This window comes from Cokeromyces recurvatus (assembly GCF_025118155.1).
Source record: "Cokeromyces recurvatus strain NRRL 2243 chromosome Unknown BX663scaffold_32, whole genome shotgun sequence".
NCBI classification, from domain to species: domain Eukaryota; kingdom Fungi; phylum Mucoromycota; class Mucoromycetes; order Mucorales; family Mucoraceae; genus Cokeromyces; species Cokeromyces recurvatus.
This window is the reverse complement of record NW_026251418.1, coordinates 88540-104603: the sequence shown is the minus strand read 5'-3', so window position 1 is coordinate 104603 and position 16064 is coordinate 88540. Positions and strand designations below refer to the sequence as shown.

The window sequence follows — 16064 nt, the reverse complement described above, 5'->3', positions numbered from 1 at the left end:
AGTTATTTTAAACAACAGCATTTTGTTGCATTATAAACAACATGTTGTTATAAAAACAAAGTCCGGACCGGCTTAACCGGACTAAGAATACTTCTTTCATATAAAAAGAAACTGTCATCTGCCAATATTCAAATCTTTTGAATCTCTTTCTAATTTTTTCATCTTATTTATTTTAAAGATGGTAAAGTGGTTTAATATGATCGATCGATTAATTCTATGAATCCATCAATAAAGAAAAAAAGATATAAAAAAAAAGAACTATAAAAATCAACTTTGAACGATAAGATCGAGATTTAGATTTAGATGCGAATTTCAACATTAACTAATATGTGTCGAGATTTAATAATATATGGAAAAAAAAAGAAGAGCTAAAGTTTACGATTAATTTGGATCCAACATTCATAGAAATCAATATAATCGATCGTTCATGCATTTGATTTAATTAAACCAGCTTAATTAACTTTTTATTTTTTTATTTTTAGTCCGCTGCCAGACCTGTTCTTAACGTCTACGCCGAATCCGGCAACAATGTCGCTGCCACTGTTCCTCTTCCTGCCGTCTTCAAGGCTCCTATTCGTCCTGACATTGTTAACTTTGTCCACACTAACATGGCCAAGAACAAGCGTCAACCCTATGCCGTTTCCTCCAAGGCTGGTGAACAAACTTCTGCTGAATCTTGGGGTACTGGTCGTGCTGTTGCTCGTATTCCTCGTGTGAATGGTTCCGGTACTCACCGTGCTGGTCAAGCTGCCTTCGGTAACATGTGTCGTGGTGGTCGTATGTTTGCTCCCACCAAGACCTGGAGAAAGTGGAATGTAAAGCTTAATGTCAACCAAAAGCGTTTCGCTACTGTTTCTGCTTTAGCTGCTTCTGCTTTACCCTCTTTGGTCATGGCACGTGGTCACCGTATCGAAAAGATTGAAGAGGTCCCCCTCGTTGTTTCTGACAACGTTGAAAAATTGACCAAGACCAAAGAAGCTGTTGCTCTCTTGAAGGCTGTTAATGCTTATGCTGATGTTGTCAAGGTTTCTAACTCTCGTAAGTTGCGTGCTGGTCAAGGTAAACTCCGTAACCGTCGCCACAGACAACGCCGTGGTCCTCTTGTGATCTATAATGAAGATAAGGGTCTCGTTAAGGCCTTCCGTAACTTGCCTGGTCTTGAACTTGTTAATGTTCGTCAACTCAATCTCTTACAATTAGCTCCTGGTGGACATTTGGGTCGTTTCATCATCTGGACTCAATCTGCTATTTCTCTTCTTGATGAACTTTATGGTACCTACGAGACTCCTGCTACCTTGAAGAAGAACTACGTCTTGCCTGACAACATCATGACTAACCCTGATGTTGCTCGTCTCATCAACTCTGATGAAATTCAATCTGTTGTTCGTCCTGCTGGCAACAAGCATCACAAGCGTCCCTTCACTCAAAAGAAGAACCCCTTGAAGAACCAAGGTGTTATGAACCGCCTCAATCCTTATGCTCAAGTCCTTCGTCGTGCTGAGCTCATCAAGGCTGAGAAGATTGATGCTGGTAAGGTTACCAAGACACAAAAGAAGAAGTCTGGCGCTTCTACTGCTGCTTCCAAGAAATTTTTGGAAGTCCTTCACTCTGCTTAAATTTATTTAAAATAAATAAAATATGAATATAAACGTTTATTTATTCATTTTATTATTTGTACAAATATATGAAAGGAAAAGAAGAGAAAGTGTATAACTTGCATTGTTTTCTGTACATTAGCATTTCTAAAGATGACTTTAATATAGAAAGTGTAGTAAAAATAACTCTCTTATTACATAACAAAGTAACACACGTAAATAAACATAAATAGTGTAGAAGGAAGTGGCCTTAGTTTTTGAAGTCGCTTGTTACCAATATGCATATCGTCGTCACATTTTGTAAGCAGCCTTCTTTTATTGTAGTAGTAGAAGTCTTGTTTTGTGATTCTATTATATGCGGAACAGCTGTATTAAAAAATAAATAAATAAATAAATAAGGAGGGAGTCACTTTATAATTTATCCTTTTTTTTTTTTTCCTCTCTGTTTATCATTGTTAGTTTTTTATAGAATTTTTTTTTTTTTTTTTTATAACACTGATAAATGGCTAAAGATACCCAACAACAAACTCAAATATCGACTGTTCAAGTAGGTAACGTAGAAACCTATATGAAACTCGCTTTTATTTGTTTATAACATAATTTAACGTTATATTTATTTTATTTTTTTTTTTTGGCGAATGATGTTCAATATATAAAGCCATTCGAGTTAGACCTCTAAGTGAACGAGATCGACTTCAACCTACAAGATATGGAAAATCAACAAGTCATCATGTACTGACGGCAAATGCAAATCAAATTCATGTTATTCCACAAAACAAGTATTTCACTTATGATCATGTGTTTGGTCCTGATGCACAACAAAATGACATCTTTCTTCACCTTGGTCAGAAACCTGTCGAAAAATTTGTTGAAGGTAATATAAATATATGCAATTAATTTTTTTTTTTTTTTTTTTTTTTAAAAAAGAAAAAAAATTAATTTGAATTATGTACTATGTAGGTTATAATGTAACAATGCTTGCTTATGTAAAGTATATCAATTATATACATATAAAAAAAAAAAAAAAAAAAAAAAAAAAAAAATGAAATAAAATAAATTGACTAAAGTGAAAAAAAAAAAGGGACAAACATCTTCGGGAAAGACTTACACAATGGGTACAGCACAACATACAGAGGCAACGAATCCAGAAGAAGTGGGTATTGTTCCTAGAGCTATGGCTCTTTTATTTGATATGCTACAACAACAAAATGAACACTTAAATAATAACTGTGGACGTTCAAGTAGTGCAGCAGCTACTCATCATAGCCTTATCCGTCCTCCTTCTTCTTCTCATCATCTTCTTCAAAAATCAGTCGCTTATCGATATTCTATTAAAGTTTCTTTTGTTGAAATTTACAATGAAGAATTAATTGATTTATTGAATTTTGCACCACCTTCCGAACGCCCGCCAGTAACAATTCGTGAAGATACCAAGGGATATATTTATTGGACCGGTGTAAAAGAAATGACAGTGAATAATACTGATGATGTTTTACAGTAAAGCTTTACTAAAAAGAAAAAAAGAAATGAAAGAGAGAAGAAATCTCACTGTTATTTATCTTTTTAGCTTTCTTCAACAAGGTACAAAGAATCGTGCTACAGGATCAACAGATATGAATGAGAAATCTTCACGATCTCATGCCATATTTTCAGTTACACTTAAACAAGAGAAATGGCAACCTTCCAACACCAATCGTACAGCAAGTCCATCTCCAAAAATTCAATCTAAATTATCACAAAATCGTCTCTCAAATAAGTCCAATTCTAATCCTTCACAACAAGAAGATAATAATGGCGAATGGATTACAACCACTTCCAAGTTTCATTTTGTAGATTTAGCTGGTAGTGAACGTGTAAGTTATCAAAATTTTCAATGTATATATAAGTAACATGTCAATTAATATATATATATATATATTCAAGTTGAAACGAACTGCAGCAGAAGGTGATCGTCGTCGAGAGGGTATTAATATTAATGCAGGTTTGCTAGCTTTAGGTAACGTTATTTCAGCTCTTGGTGATCCCTCCAAAAGGACAACACATGTACCTTATCGTGATTCTAAGCTCACACGTCTTCTTCAAGATTCCTTGGGAGGTAGTGCTCTAACGCTCATGATAGCTTGTGTCAGTCCTACAGAATCTAATCTGTCAGAGACCTTGAACACGCTTCAATATGCAAATCGAGCTCGTAATATTAAAAACAAGATCTCCAAAAATGAGCAAGAAGAATGGATGACAACAGACAATATTGATTTTTTACGAAGCATGATTGCCAACCTGAAACACCAGCTTCGTCAACAACAAAAATCAACCATGATTAAATCCTCAATGAATAGTAATAGTAATAGTAATAGTGATGATGATGATGATGATGACTTTTCGTCTATCACCTCTACTACTAGTTCACATGAAATGGTCATTGCTGATCTTCAACAACAAGTTTTGGATTTACAGGGAGCTGCTGATTTTGCCAAGGAACTGAATACGGCTGCTGAGCAAGAACTAGATCAACTTCGACACCATCAGCAACAGACAGTTGATTTTCAACATCTGGTAGAGCCTGTTATTGAAGAATATGAAAAGAGTATGTCTAGTTTGGAATCTCAGTTGGCACTCGTAAGAGCTGCCCTTCAGCATGCTGATCAAGGTCTTCAAGACCAGCAGATGCAAATTCAAGATCAACAGACTCAATTACAACTCTTTGAAACGATCATCAAGACACAAGAGGACACTATCCTAGAGCTACGCAAGCGTGTTCAACAATTGTTGGAAGAAGGTGTCAAAGACGAGGTCTATATTGGTGAATTGGAAAAGAAATTGATGGATGCAGTAGAGGAGACAGCTCATGATCGTGAAATGTTGGATAAATTGAGAGCCAAGATCTTGAGTTTAAAGGAGGTAGATGAGACGACTGAAAAGTACATACATGAATTAGAAAAGAGGATGGCAGAGTCTGAAAAGGAATATAATGCCTTAAAGGAGGAATGGCATGAAAAATATGAGGCCTCTGAAAGGGAGCGAATTGAATTAAGTAAGAAACTGGCTGAAAGGGAATCAATAGAAGAGAAGGAATTACGTGAGAGATATGAGAGAGAACCAGTTTCGTTGATCGAAAAGGAAATTAATTGGCGTGAACGTTACGAAAGTTGTGAAAAGGAAAGACAAGAATTGCAAGCTATGTTAGATGAGCAACCAAAGACAACGATTGAAGTCGATACGGAATCAAAAGAAAGAAAGATAACAACACATTTAATTCTATACGAATTGGATGCATTAAAACGCAAATATGAACAGCTTAAAACTGAATTGAAATTACAAAAATTGATTCATAATAATAATAATACTGATACGCAAGTTGATGAAAATGATTTAATCGCTTCCTTAAATAAGGACACGACTGATGTTATGATGGAAAAGATTCGAAAAAAGTATGATCTACATCTCTTGGATTACAAAAGTGAATTAAAGGACTTATTAGCAGTATTAAAAGAAGTAAAGAAACTGAAGGCTGACGAAACATCGAACAAGTCTTCTTCACCTGAACACAAAATACTGTTGAAAACTATTGCTACCATTGATCGACAATTAACAGAGGAGCATGAGAAAGTAAAATTAGAACTAAAGCGATTTTCAAATGATTTTACAGAGATGCTAGCCATACATCAAGAACTAAATGATTTAATTAAAAAGAAGGCTTATAAGGATCAAGAGAGTAGTAGTAGTAGTAGTAGTAGTAGTAGTAGTAGTAGTACTAAACCAAATATATCGGACGGTATTATTCTACAGTACGAAAAGACCTGTCGTGCTCTTCAAACTCGTTTAGTAATTGCTATGGAAGATTTATGGGCTCATAGAACAATTAGAAATGCATTAAAATATAAGTTTGAGACTGCTCAGATTGCCCTTACCACCTATCATCGACAAGTAACATTAGATGAGAAAAAGGAAGATGATTCAACTGTTTGCTTATTAGAGGTGACAGATAGGGAAATAGAAGAATTAATGATGAAAATGGATGCAATGAAGCTTCAATTAGAGACTAATGAATGGCAAAAAGAATAGTGATAACGAAGAGTCTATCTTTCTTATTATTGCCAAATATGCAATCTTATTTTGTATACATATACGAATATATTAGCTATATTCATTACTATTTTTTTTTTAAAAAAAGAAAAAAAATATGTATATACCCTTTCTGTCTTTATCTTCTATATAGATCCATGTAAATATATATGATGTAGTCGTTTAAAGAAAATAAATATAATGAGGATAAACTTAATTATTGAGACAGTAAATTACTGTAAAAGACTATCATGTATTTATAGGCTCTATATTAGAACCAGTATAGTAGAATATATGTATAAGGTAAAATGGTTATCATAATCAGCATATTGTATATAATGAATATCTGTCTAGCTTGTTTTGTTACTAATTTGACCATATTCATACAACGTTTATCGATGTATAACTATACATATTTATGTATATGCTTTTATTTATTTTGCTGCGAGTCCATAATAAATAAAATGTACACAAAGCTTCAAGATTTTTGTGTACTGAATAGAAAAACCTTAAATGACGTGCAACAATAATGTTTCCTTTTCAATATTGGATCTTCGTGTAAACCTTATGATATTTTGTTGTTGTTACACTAACAAAATGACTTTATGGAGAATCATAAAAAAAAGGAAAGAGCTGCTATTATTCAAACAAATGCCGTAGTGCAATTCTGTTTCTATCTCTTTTATTTTTTCTCCTCGGGGGTTGGGGAGAAGATGCGGAAACAACTACTCGAATTATTTCATATTCATTTAGCTTGTAATTGATATATCAAGTGAACATAAATTATTTAATAAATAAAAAAAAAATTATCCCGTGTATATATTGTAAATATCTGCTGTAGTAAAATAATATATAGACTTTTTATTTGCTTACTAACATTTATACTTGCATTCATGCTAAAAACATGAATTTTTTTTGACATTAATATATATAATAGGTATAAATGTATACTTAATTAATAGTAGCAAGAACTATATATGTAAAAAGGATTAAGTTCCAATATTTACATAGTAAATAAATTATCATATTATATACAAATAAGAGAGAGAGAGAGACTAAGGGGTAGCCTTATCTATGCTATATTTAGTAGTGATCTAAATACCTAATGATTTATACAATTCCAAACAAGATGATTAAACTTAAGCTTTGAGATTATAAAATAGTCTTCTATAAATTATATTTACTTAATTAGAAAGGATTCTGCAAATATAAGTTTGTTCAATAAATGTTCTTTAAATAATAAAATCTTTTCGACTAAAGATACTATTATATAAAGGGAATATAGAATAATGTTAGACTCAAATTTTTATATACATTTATAAACAAAAAGTCTTTTTTTTTTATGAATAAGAAAAAAAAAGATTCTTAATATATAGCATGTATTCAATATGAATGTAGTAACATTAGATCTATTTCAATTTAGTTAGTATTTTAAAAATTATTTATAATTGGGGGAAGGCTTCGGAAAGAAAGAGATAGAAGGCATCATTAATATAATAAATATATTATCCTGCTGTAAAAAATATGTACCTTTTTTCCTTTCTAGGCAAATTTAATGTTCGAGAAATGTCCCTTTTTTTGCGTTCAAGATCTAACATTACTTTTCACATTTCCAGAAAGCTTGATATTTTACTAACTAATGACCAACAAGTCTTCTGTTATATTTATACATATGCGAACCATTTTACTATCTTTCATGTCTTTATTGTCGAATGGCATAGATATTAAAGTAATCAAAATAATATCGCAGTTATGTTTTACATGTTTAAATATATAATATTTATAAAATAAGGACACATGTAGAAGAGACATTTTATTAATTATATTTGTTGTGACTAAATAAAATATATATTATACACATGGACGACCCCGACTCTTTTTTTTTTTTTTTTTTTATTGATATAAAAACTGTGCTATCATGAAACAGTCTTTTTTTTAAAAAAAAAAATTATCTCTTTCTTTCTTGTATAAATTACTTTGTCTTTAAATAACTGGAACTATTCCCCTTCTTCATTTGTTTATGATATAGATAAAAGAAAACAAAAAGAATCGGAAACTTCATTTTTTTTTTTAGTAAGAAAACATATTCTGTACTGTTCTCATTTGTATTTCTTATATATGAAGAAAGGATATACTATAGGAACTATACTCTACGAAAAAAAAAAAAAAAAAAAAAAAAAAAAAAAAAAACATACATTTTAAAATGGATTTTACTTTTCCAAATAAAGTAAGGTAGAAGTGATTAAACTATGTTTAAATTTATCAGCAATAACATATATTTACTTAATAATAATAAAGAAAACGTATAATTTTAGAATATGAATACAAACATATACACATGTATATCTACATATATATATCTTTATAATTATAGATAAAAACATTCCAACCGTTAATAATTTTTCATAATAATAATGAAGTAACGGACGTTGATTGCCAACATAGAAGCTCACTTATAAAACAACATCAAATAAAGACAAAAGAAATGTTACAATATAATGCGCAGCTTTGGGGAAATAAAGGAAAAGCAGCCTCTAGATCAGGTAAAATATAAAATTAAATAGGCTTTCCTTTTTTTTTTAGAAAAAAAAACGCATGTATACATACATACATACATACATACATATATCTATGTGTGTACATATATAGATGTATATTTACAAATGTATAGCTATAACTTTAATGATTGTTTAATTAGTAATGGACCCATTAATGGGACAGCATTATGATATCAGTGATCAACAGACAGGATTAAAGTTTGAATATACTGATGATGAATATGTAGAATACTTCGATAACAAAGTTCTAACAGAAAATGAAATACTGTCAAATGTAGCTACCGAAATCACTCCAGATGCAGCTAAAAATTCAGCTAAACTAAAGATGCATCCTTCTATATCATTACCATTATACACGAACAAGAATAGCAAAGATCCATTAACAGTGTTATCTACTACTAATTTTACTTCAGCAAAACATAAAAGATTATCTGTCGATTATAATAAACAGTATAATAACACTTCTTTCATTCTAAATTTTGATGAAGAGGATGAAGAGGAACAAAATCCATTAACATTATCTAATACAGTTCATCATGATGAGCCTCAATTTCGTTACACTTATAAACCATATAACGGTAAAAAGAAACGAAGAGGAAATATCCCCAAGGTAGTAACTGAGTTTCTAAAAAGCTGGCTTATTGTTCATAAGGAACATCCTTATCCAACTGAATTAGAAAAACAAATATTAGCCGATGAAACAAACTTATCCGTAAATCAAATCAGTAACTGGTTTATTAACGCTCGTCGACGAATTTTACAGCCTCTATTAGAATCAGAGAATCAGCAGCAACAGCAGCAACAGCAGCAACAGCAGTCAACGGAAGAATGCAACTATAATACATCAATTTTCAATCCAATGAATCAACAAAGGCCAATAGACGATCCAATAGATATTACAAATCAACGATTTACTTATAACCGTCAGGATAATGACTCGAATCATCAAAACCAATACTCCACTCCTCACGAGTTAAATTATAATAATATGATGAATAACAAAACTCCTTTAATGTATACAACTGATATGAGTCTACTTCATCATTCTCAAGATACTACAGGTAATAAAAAAGATAAAGAACAGGGTACTGTATGTTACAAAAAAAAAAAGGAGTGAGTGGGTGAATGATAAAATGAAATCTAACTATACTTGTATATACTATTAGATTCTAAATACTGTGTACCATTACCATGGGAATCTTTACCACCCATTCATATTCCCAAGAAAAAAAAATTGAAGTATTTCGAATTTAATGATAACGTAGTATAGACTTTTCTTTTAACTCTAGCCTTTTACTCTCCTTGCTTGCATAAAATACCAACTTAAACAAATGTATATGCATATATAAATGTAGTTTCATGTTTTATAGTAATTTATTATATATAATTCTGCCCATGTTTTTATTGATTTTGGATCCCTTTATTTTCTGTATATGAATACGAATGCTTGTTACATTTCAATTCTCATTAACTACTTTGCTGAATTCTATATTTAGGCTTTTAATCTCTATAATGACATACAGTCCACATCAAATCATGTACAATTTGCTTATAATAACATATTTTTTTTTCTTTAATTGATAATCATGTTTTGTGTCTCCCTCTTTTTTCCAATGTACATATACTTGTCTTGAATGAAAACAATAAATCAAGGCTATTTTCTGAAAAACATTCGGGTTTTAGTTTCAATAGTGAGGAAAGCGATAGTGTAGCCTTACTTAGTAACTTAATATACTTCCATAGCAATTAATATTACCTGTTTAAACCTCAATCAAATGAATTGAATATCAGAGGCCACCAGTTCTATTATTATTACTATTATACTTCCTTCGTATATTATTCGGACAAGAAGCATTCAATATGTGTGAGTAAATCAAAAATAGAGAGAATAAAAAAAAAAGAAGAAGAAGCTAATATTTATATACGGAAGTACCAAAGTATTCGCAAGATATACGAAATATTGATATCGAGTAGTAAAGAGGGGATTACTTCTTTAGGTATTAATAAAATTCCAGGTACCATGATAAGAAGGAGAAGGCAGTATGCCTGAAGACTACTGTAGAAAACGCTTTAAATAAAATGATAAAGTTAAATTATTGTTCGTTTTTTTTTAATACAATAGAAATATATTTCTGTATGCATTTTAATGAATAATATAATGAAATTTTTATAGACAATCAAAACTTAATTACCAAAAGAAGAGAACAAAAAGATATAGTCTTTTTTTTTCCTTTATATATGTGTATATATAAAGTCAATCATTGTTAAATAAAAAGCAAAATAATAATAAACAGCCATATTATTATAATGAAGTATACTATTACATCTATGCTTATTGTTTTTGCATTATCATTTCTTATTCAAAGTGCTGAATCGTATTGTATTTATAATTACTTTGACGATGATACTTACATTGATATTTACCAAGAAAATACTTATTTACCAGTGGGCCGGTAAGTTTATATAACAAGTATACGATAATGATATGGATAATAAAACTATTATATATACAGCGCATTCAGTAAATCAATCGGACCATTAGGAAGTGAATGTTGTCATTATTCTGTTCGTGATTGCTCTATTCGACCTATTGATTATGATTATGTCTACTTTCATGTAAGTATTTATTGTAATTTACATATATGTATACAACAACAAGATAATAATATTCTTACAATAATTACAAAGTTACAATTCCATTATCCAACACATGATAGCCCTGCTCGTAGAGCTCGTTGTTATTCAGGTGGTGCATTAATATTTCATGGGGATCAAGACCATCGTTCGGCTACATGTAAGCATCCAAACGGTACTATGTACGAAATTCAACTCAAGAGTGTACCAATGAAATAATAATAACAAAAAAAAAAAGAAGAATATTATAACAGACAAAAGAAATAATGATATCAACTTCTTTTTCTTTTCTTTTCCTAGATTAATATATAATAAAACTTTATTTATTTTAATATGCTGCTTTTTTTGCCTTTTTGCACTAAGACTATATCTGGTACTTCTTTTTTACTTTCATTAATAATTATTATTTTATCATCCTTCTTTTGATTATTTGCTGATAATAAAGAATTGATATATGGATAAAGATCATTTAAAGTCAAGATTTGTCTAGAACGATGACTTGGTAAGTTAATATTGCTAATAGTATGATCTGCAATCATGGCTGGAGAAAATTCTTCATAAGAGAGCTTTGCTAATAAAAATAAGAATAATATTCAATATATAATTCATGTATGTAATTTAATAATAGACATACATCTTTCCAGTAAAACTGCATTCCATCCTGCATTAGTTGCACCATAATAATCTCTACAATAGAATATACATATTATAGTTCGTATCATTTATCCAAGTAAATAATAAAAAAAAAAAATTACTTGTCAATATCATCTCCTACATGTAAAGCATTCTCTGCTCGCATATCTTTGCCCGCTAATTTAAGAGCCTGCTCAAAAATCATTTTACTGGGTTTTTCATGTCCAATAATTGAACTTGCAATCACAAAATCAAAATATTTATTTAAATTCAAATTTTCGATTACTTTAACTATTTCATGTGAAAATTGTGTTAATATGAAGAAAAAAAAAAGGGGGAGGGGAATGTAAGCCTTTAAATTACCAACTCTTTCATCTGAATTACTAATGACACCCATATGAAAACCATTCCTTTTTAACTCCTTTAACGTGCCTAATACATCTGGAAATATAGAATAAGCTTCAGCAGTTGTAAATCGATTATATAATGCATTAAATAACTGATCAAATTTGCTGTCTAATTCTAATAATAGATAGAATGATGAATTTACATATTTATGTATACAGGAATTTATAGATACAATACCATGTGATTTTATACCAGCACTAATAAAAGTAGTATAGACCAACTTATATAGTATTAACATTATATACATACATGTATATATATATGTATCACTTACTTCTTTCCACCAACTATGTGGGGTCAATCCTCTGCTTATACCGTAAAAAGGAGCCTTTAGTAGTTGTTGTTTGTATGCTTTACCAAAATGTTGACTAATCTGTTCTTTTGTAACTTTAATACCAAACTTGGATGCTTCTTCAACCTTTTGATAAAAAAAAAAAAAAGAATGAAACGAAATGAGCATCAACAATGACACTCTAATGTTGCAGTTTCATATTACATACATATTGAGCTGAAAGACTCCCTTTTGGTTTAAATAAAGTATTGTAAGCATCGAAAGTAATAAGTTTAATTTTACTTGTGTTAGGCATAGTATAATTCTATTAGAACATAAAAAATAAAATAAAAATAAAAACAAGTTGCATTATTTATGTTAGAGAACTTCATGTTTACCAATGAACAGTCACAAACAAAACCCTCTTTTTTATTATCCAATTGTATTTATATATCTATATCTATCAAGAAACGTACCATTGTATTGCATGCTTTTCTCGACAGATATCGAAAGGACATGTTGTAAATAATGCTGAAAGAAGGAGAAAAAAAAAAAAGATAAAAATAAAAGACAAATGTTGAAGATTTAACTTAAAATAATGACTCCTGATATTGAATAATAACTAATTCATGTGAATTCACAAGTCACTGTGATTATTATATCATATATTTATTTATTTATATATATATGCCTTATTTATTAAAATGAAAATGATCTAAATAATAGATTTTAATTGCTTCTCAACAGCTTCCCAATCTTCAGTTGGTACATATGTAATAGGTCTACCAAAATGATTCTCAATTTCACGCATTTGTTCCCAACTTGTTTTACTGTCAATTAAAATAACACTAACACCTGTACGTCCAAAACGACCGGTACGTCCAATACGATGAAGATAGGCTTCAAAATCAATTTGTCCATTTTGATCAGTGGGTAAGTCGTAATTAATCACCAGAGAAACTTGAGAAATATCAATACCTCGAGCTAAAACATTGGTTGTAATCAACACCTTGAAAACACCACGACGGAAATCATCCATAACTCTATCTCTTTCTTCTGGTGTCATTTTACCGTGAAGTGCATAAACAGTATGTCCTTGAGCAATCATACGTCTAGCAATTTCATCCGCTGAATCACGATATCTACAGAAAATAATACTCTGACTAACAGTGAGGAGATTATAAATATTACAAAGAGTCTCATATTTATGTTCTTGACTATCACAATCCATATAAAGTTGTTTAATGGCATCAACACTTAAATCCTCACGTTTTAGTGTAATTTCGTTGGCATTAGGAGCAAATTTGGAAGCAAATCGTGCTACATGTTCAGGGAAAGTAGCAGAGAATAAAACAATTTGAGGATTACCCTTAAGTTGACTATATAAAAAGCAGTTAATTATAGAATATAATATTAATTTATCTATCTCTATCTCACTTTACTTTTTAATACGAATACTTTGATCACCTAATCCATCTTGATCCAACATATTATCTGCTTCATCTAAAACAAAAATTTTTACGGCTTGAACAGGTAAATGTCTTCTCTTAATAGCATCACCAACTGAACCAGGAGTACCCACAACAATCTGTGCATGAACAGGTTCGTTTCTCTTAAGTGAATCCTTTACAACTAACTTCGTTGTCACATTTGTAAATTGACCCATTTTTTGAACTACATCCATAATTTGACGTGCAAGTTCACGAGAAGGTGCAAGACAAATTGCCTGTAGAAAGAAGAAAAAAAATTAATTTTACTGTGCTGTTATCAAAAACAAAAATCTCTTCTTCGCTTTACTTGAGGAACGTTCAGACCCATATTGATTCTAGAAAGCATAGTCAAGACAAAAGCTGCAGTTTTACCAGTACCACTTTGAGACTGACCAATCATATTTTTTGGGCTATTTAAAAAAAAATAAAAAAAAAGAGAGAGAGAGTTTAAGAAAAGAAAAACGATGTTTCAAACTTCAGCTGCAAAGGCAATACTTACGGATTACCAAGTAATAAAGGAAGTGCACGTTCTTGAATTTTTGAAGGTTTAGAAAACTTCATGGCATAAATACCTTTAAGAAGTTCGGGGCTTAATCCCAATTGTTCAAAAGATTTAACTGAATATAAAGGTGAATTGGGATCGGCTTGTTGATCGGCTAATTTAACTTGAACCACATGAGTGCTTTTGATCAAGTTAGTTTCTTCTTCTTCTTCCTCCTTTTTCTCTAAAAATAAAGAGATATAAGTTAATTTTATCTATATCAAGGCTATCAATTGCATTACCTTCCGGCTTAGTTGTTTGCTTTGGTTCATTTTGAGCTATTCATTCAAAATAAGAATACAACGATTTAATACATTTGTTTTTCAATTATCATAGCGTTTGGAATTGGCGATAAAAAATAAAAAATAAAATAAAATCAAAACTGACCTGGAGCGGGTGTAGCAGGTGTAGCAGGCACTAAGGAAAAAAAGTAATTATTATAATTGATAGTCTAGGATCTAAAGATCTTTAGTTTTGTTCATTCTTGATATTCTTACCCTTATCAGTGGCGAGATCACCAAGCTTCAAAGTAATGGTGTCAACAGAATCTTTTTATAAGAAAAAAAAAAATGACATTTTAGTAAATTCGAAATTAATAAATATTTATATACAGGTTCGAAAAAAAAAGAGCCATAAAAAAAAGTTAAATATAACAATTTGATTTATTGTCGTTTTGGTCTTTTTATCCTGTAATTAAAATCTATGTTTATTTACCAGACATTTTTCTTCTTTTGCTTATTACAAGAAGAAGGAATAAAAAATTTAAAACGAGTAACGACTTTGAAGAGAAAAAAAAAAAAATTCAAATCCAGTTTGACGTGACGCAATGAATAGCATATCGTATTTCAGCTCAAGAGTGAATTTTTTTTTAGAAGAGCGAAAATAATAAGATTTTAATCGTTTGTGTTCTCTACAGCAATGTCTCAAGTAAGAATAGCGGGACCTCCTCTTCCCTCCCAAATAGAAAATGAACTATCAAGTATATTCTATTAAATTTGGCATCTCTGTTCCATAGTGTGCTGCAATTTTTGTATTTGAGTATACTGTAAGAGTACTTTACTATTAGGAAGCTTTGATGGTTTCCACTTATTTTTTCTTACAGTTATTGCACTTTAAAGTTAACACGAATACTTAAGCATCATACAATACATTAGTTGTTCTTGATCCATTAATATTATTTACTAAAGATCTGAACAACTTTGTTCTTTGTTTGAATTTATTACATAATATACCTCTTATTGGTATTGTATTCTTTTTTTTTCATATTATCATCAAATATAATCAAGGGCATTAACTCTAATTTTTAGAAGATATCTTTGACCATCGTTATTTCTTCTTATGCTTATAGCTTTTTTGAGCTATTATATTCTCTTTTCTATTTCCTGTCTGCTTTCTTCTCTTTTGACTTGTGTGCTTGCACTTAGCAGGATTATATCTTTTTTTTTTTCACCATTCAAAAAAATATCCATCATTTCAATATTACTCCTTTATCTTCCCTGATATGAATAGAAGTTAACAGTTGCTGATATGACATTACAAATTGTGAATAAATCCTCTAAGCTGCTCAAGATGTAGTTGATATGAGTAATAAAATTGTTTTTTTCTTTTTTTTTACAACGGTTCATGATGTAAGGAATTTGAGCTTTAAGGCTTTTAATTCCTTTTCTTGACTAGATTTTATTTGTACACTAAGCACTCTTATGGCTACCAGTATAGATAATTCGCTCTTTTGAGCAACATCTTCTTATTTCCTCTCTCTTCTTCAGAGTGTTTAATTGCGGCAATAAAAATATAATGTCTTCTTGGATACTAAGTAATTTTTTAAGCGTCTTATCTTAATTGATATTACAGTTTTTACCCTGTTTAGAACAG

At 30.4% G+C, this 16064-nt stretch overlaps 7 protein-coding genes across 7 annotated transcripts; 5 read left to right on the top strand and 2 right to left on the bottom strand.

Moving 5' to 3' along the window:
- The first annotated feature begins 17 nt into the window (after window positions 1-17).
- Window positions 18-2011, top strand: BX663DRAFT_216025 (ribosomal protein L4 domain-containing protein). The gene is made up of 2 exons (XM_051521781.1): window positions 18-181; window positions 483-2011. Exons 1-2 carry the CDS (start codon window positions 179-181, stop codon window positions 1614-1616), a joined length of 1137 nt encoding a protein of 378 aa, XP_051379215.1. The 5' UTR covers window positions 18-178; the 3' UTR covers window positions 1617-2011.
- Window positions 2012-2123: 112 nt separating this feature from the next.
- On the top strand, window positions 2124-6006 carry BX663DRAFT_460529 (P-loop containing nucleoside triphosphate hydrolase protein). The gene is made up of 5 exons (XM_051523938.1): window positions 2124-2469; window positions 2556-2581; window positions 2677-3092; window positions 3163-3448; window positions 3519-6006. Exons 2-5 carry the CDS (start codon window positions 2570-2572, stop codon window positions 5655-5657), a joined length of 2853 nt encoding a protein of 950 aa, XP_051379214.1. The 5' UTR covers window positions 2124-2469; window positions 2556-2569; the 3' UTR covers window positions 5658-6006.
- A 1104-nt stretch (window positions 6007-7110) lies between these two features.
- BX663DRAFT_521867 (uncharacterized protein) lies at window positions 7111-7455 on the top strand. Its single transcript, XM_051529300.1, has one exon. The coding sequence runs from the start codon at window positions 7182-7184 to the stop codon at window positions 7383-7385; it is 204 nt and encodes a 67-aa protein (XP_051379213.1). The 5' UTR covers window positions 7111-7181; the 3' UTR covers window positions 7386-7455.
- A 405-nt stretch (window positions 7456-7860) lies between these two features.
- Window positions 7861-9485, top strand: BX663DRAFT_489349 (uncharacterized protein; the record flags this gene model as incomplete). The annotated part of the gene is made up of 4 exons (XM_051524884.1): window positions 7861-7884; window positions 8032-8200; window positions 8356-9276; window positions 9382-9485. 4 exons carry the CDS (start codon window positions 7861-7863, stop codon window positions 9483-9485), a joined length of 1218 nt encoding a protein of 405 aa, XP_051379212.1.
- A 1037-nt stretch (window positions 9486-10522) lies between these two features.
- On the top strand, window positions 10523-11068 carry BX663DRAFT_555094 (uncharacterized protein; the record flags this gene model as incomplete). The annotated part of the gene is made up of 3 exons (XM_051531591.1): window positions 10523-10668; window positions 10729-10831; window positions 10904-11068. 3 exons carry the CDS (start codon window positions 10523-10525, stop codon window positions 11066-11068), a joined length of 414 nt encoding a protein of 137 aa, XP_051379211.1.
- A 532-nt stretch (window positions 11069-11600) lies between these two features.
- Window positions 11601-12128, bottom strand: BX663DRAFT_532920 (HAD-like domain-containing protein; the record flags this gene model as incomplete). Its single annotated transcript, XM_051530492.1, has 3 exons — window positions 11601-11773; window positions 11846-12004; window positions 12068-12128. 3 exons carry the CDS (start codon window positions 12126-12128, stop codon window positions 11601-11603), a joined length of 393 nt encoding a protein of 130 aa, XP_051379210.1.
- A 638-nt stretch (window positions 12129-12766) lies between these two features.
- On the bottom strand, window positions 12767-14937 carry BX663DRAFT_521852 (P-loop containing nucleoside triphosphate hydrolase protein). Its single transcript, XM_051529299.1, has 8 exons — window positions 14907-14937; window positions 14690-14740; window positions 14580-14609; window positions 14435-14470; window positions 14151-14376; window positions 13959-14061; window positions 13604-13887; window positions 12767-13540 (listed from the first exon to the last, which is right to left on the bottom strand). The coding sequence occupies exons 1-8, from the start codon at window positions 14911-14913 to the stop codon at window positions 12877-12879; spliced, it is 1401 nt and encodes a 466-aa protein (XP_051379209.1). The 5' UTR covers window positions 14914-14937; the 3' UTR covers window positions 12767-12876.
- Window positions 14938-16064: the final 1127 nt, after the last annotated feature.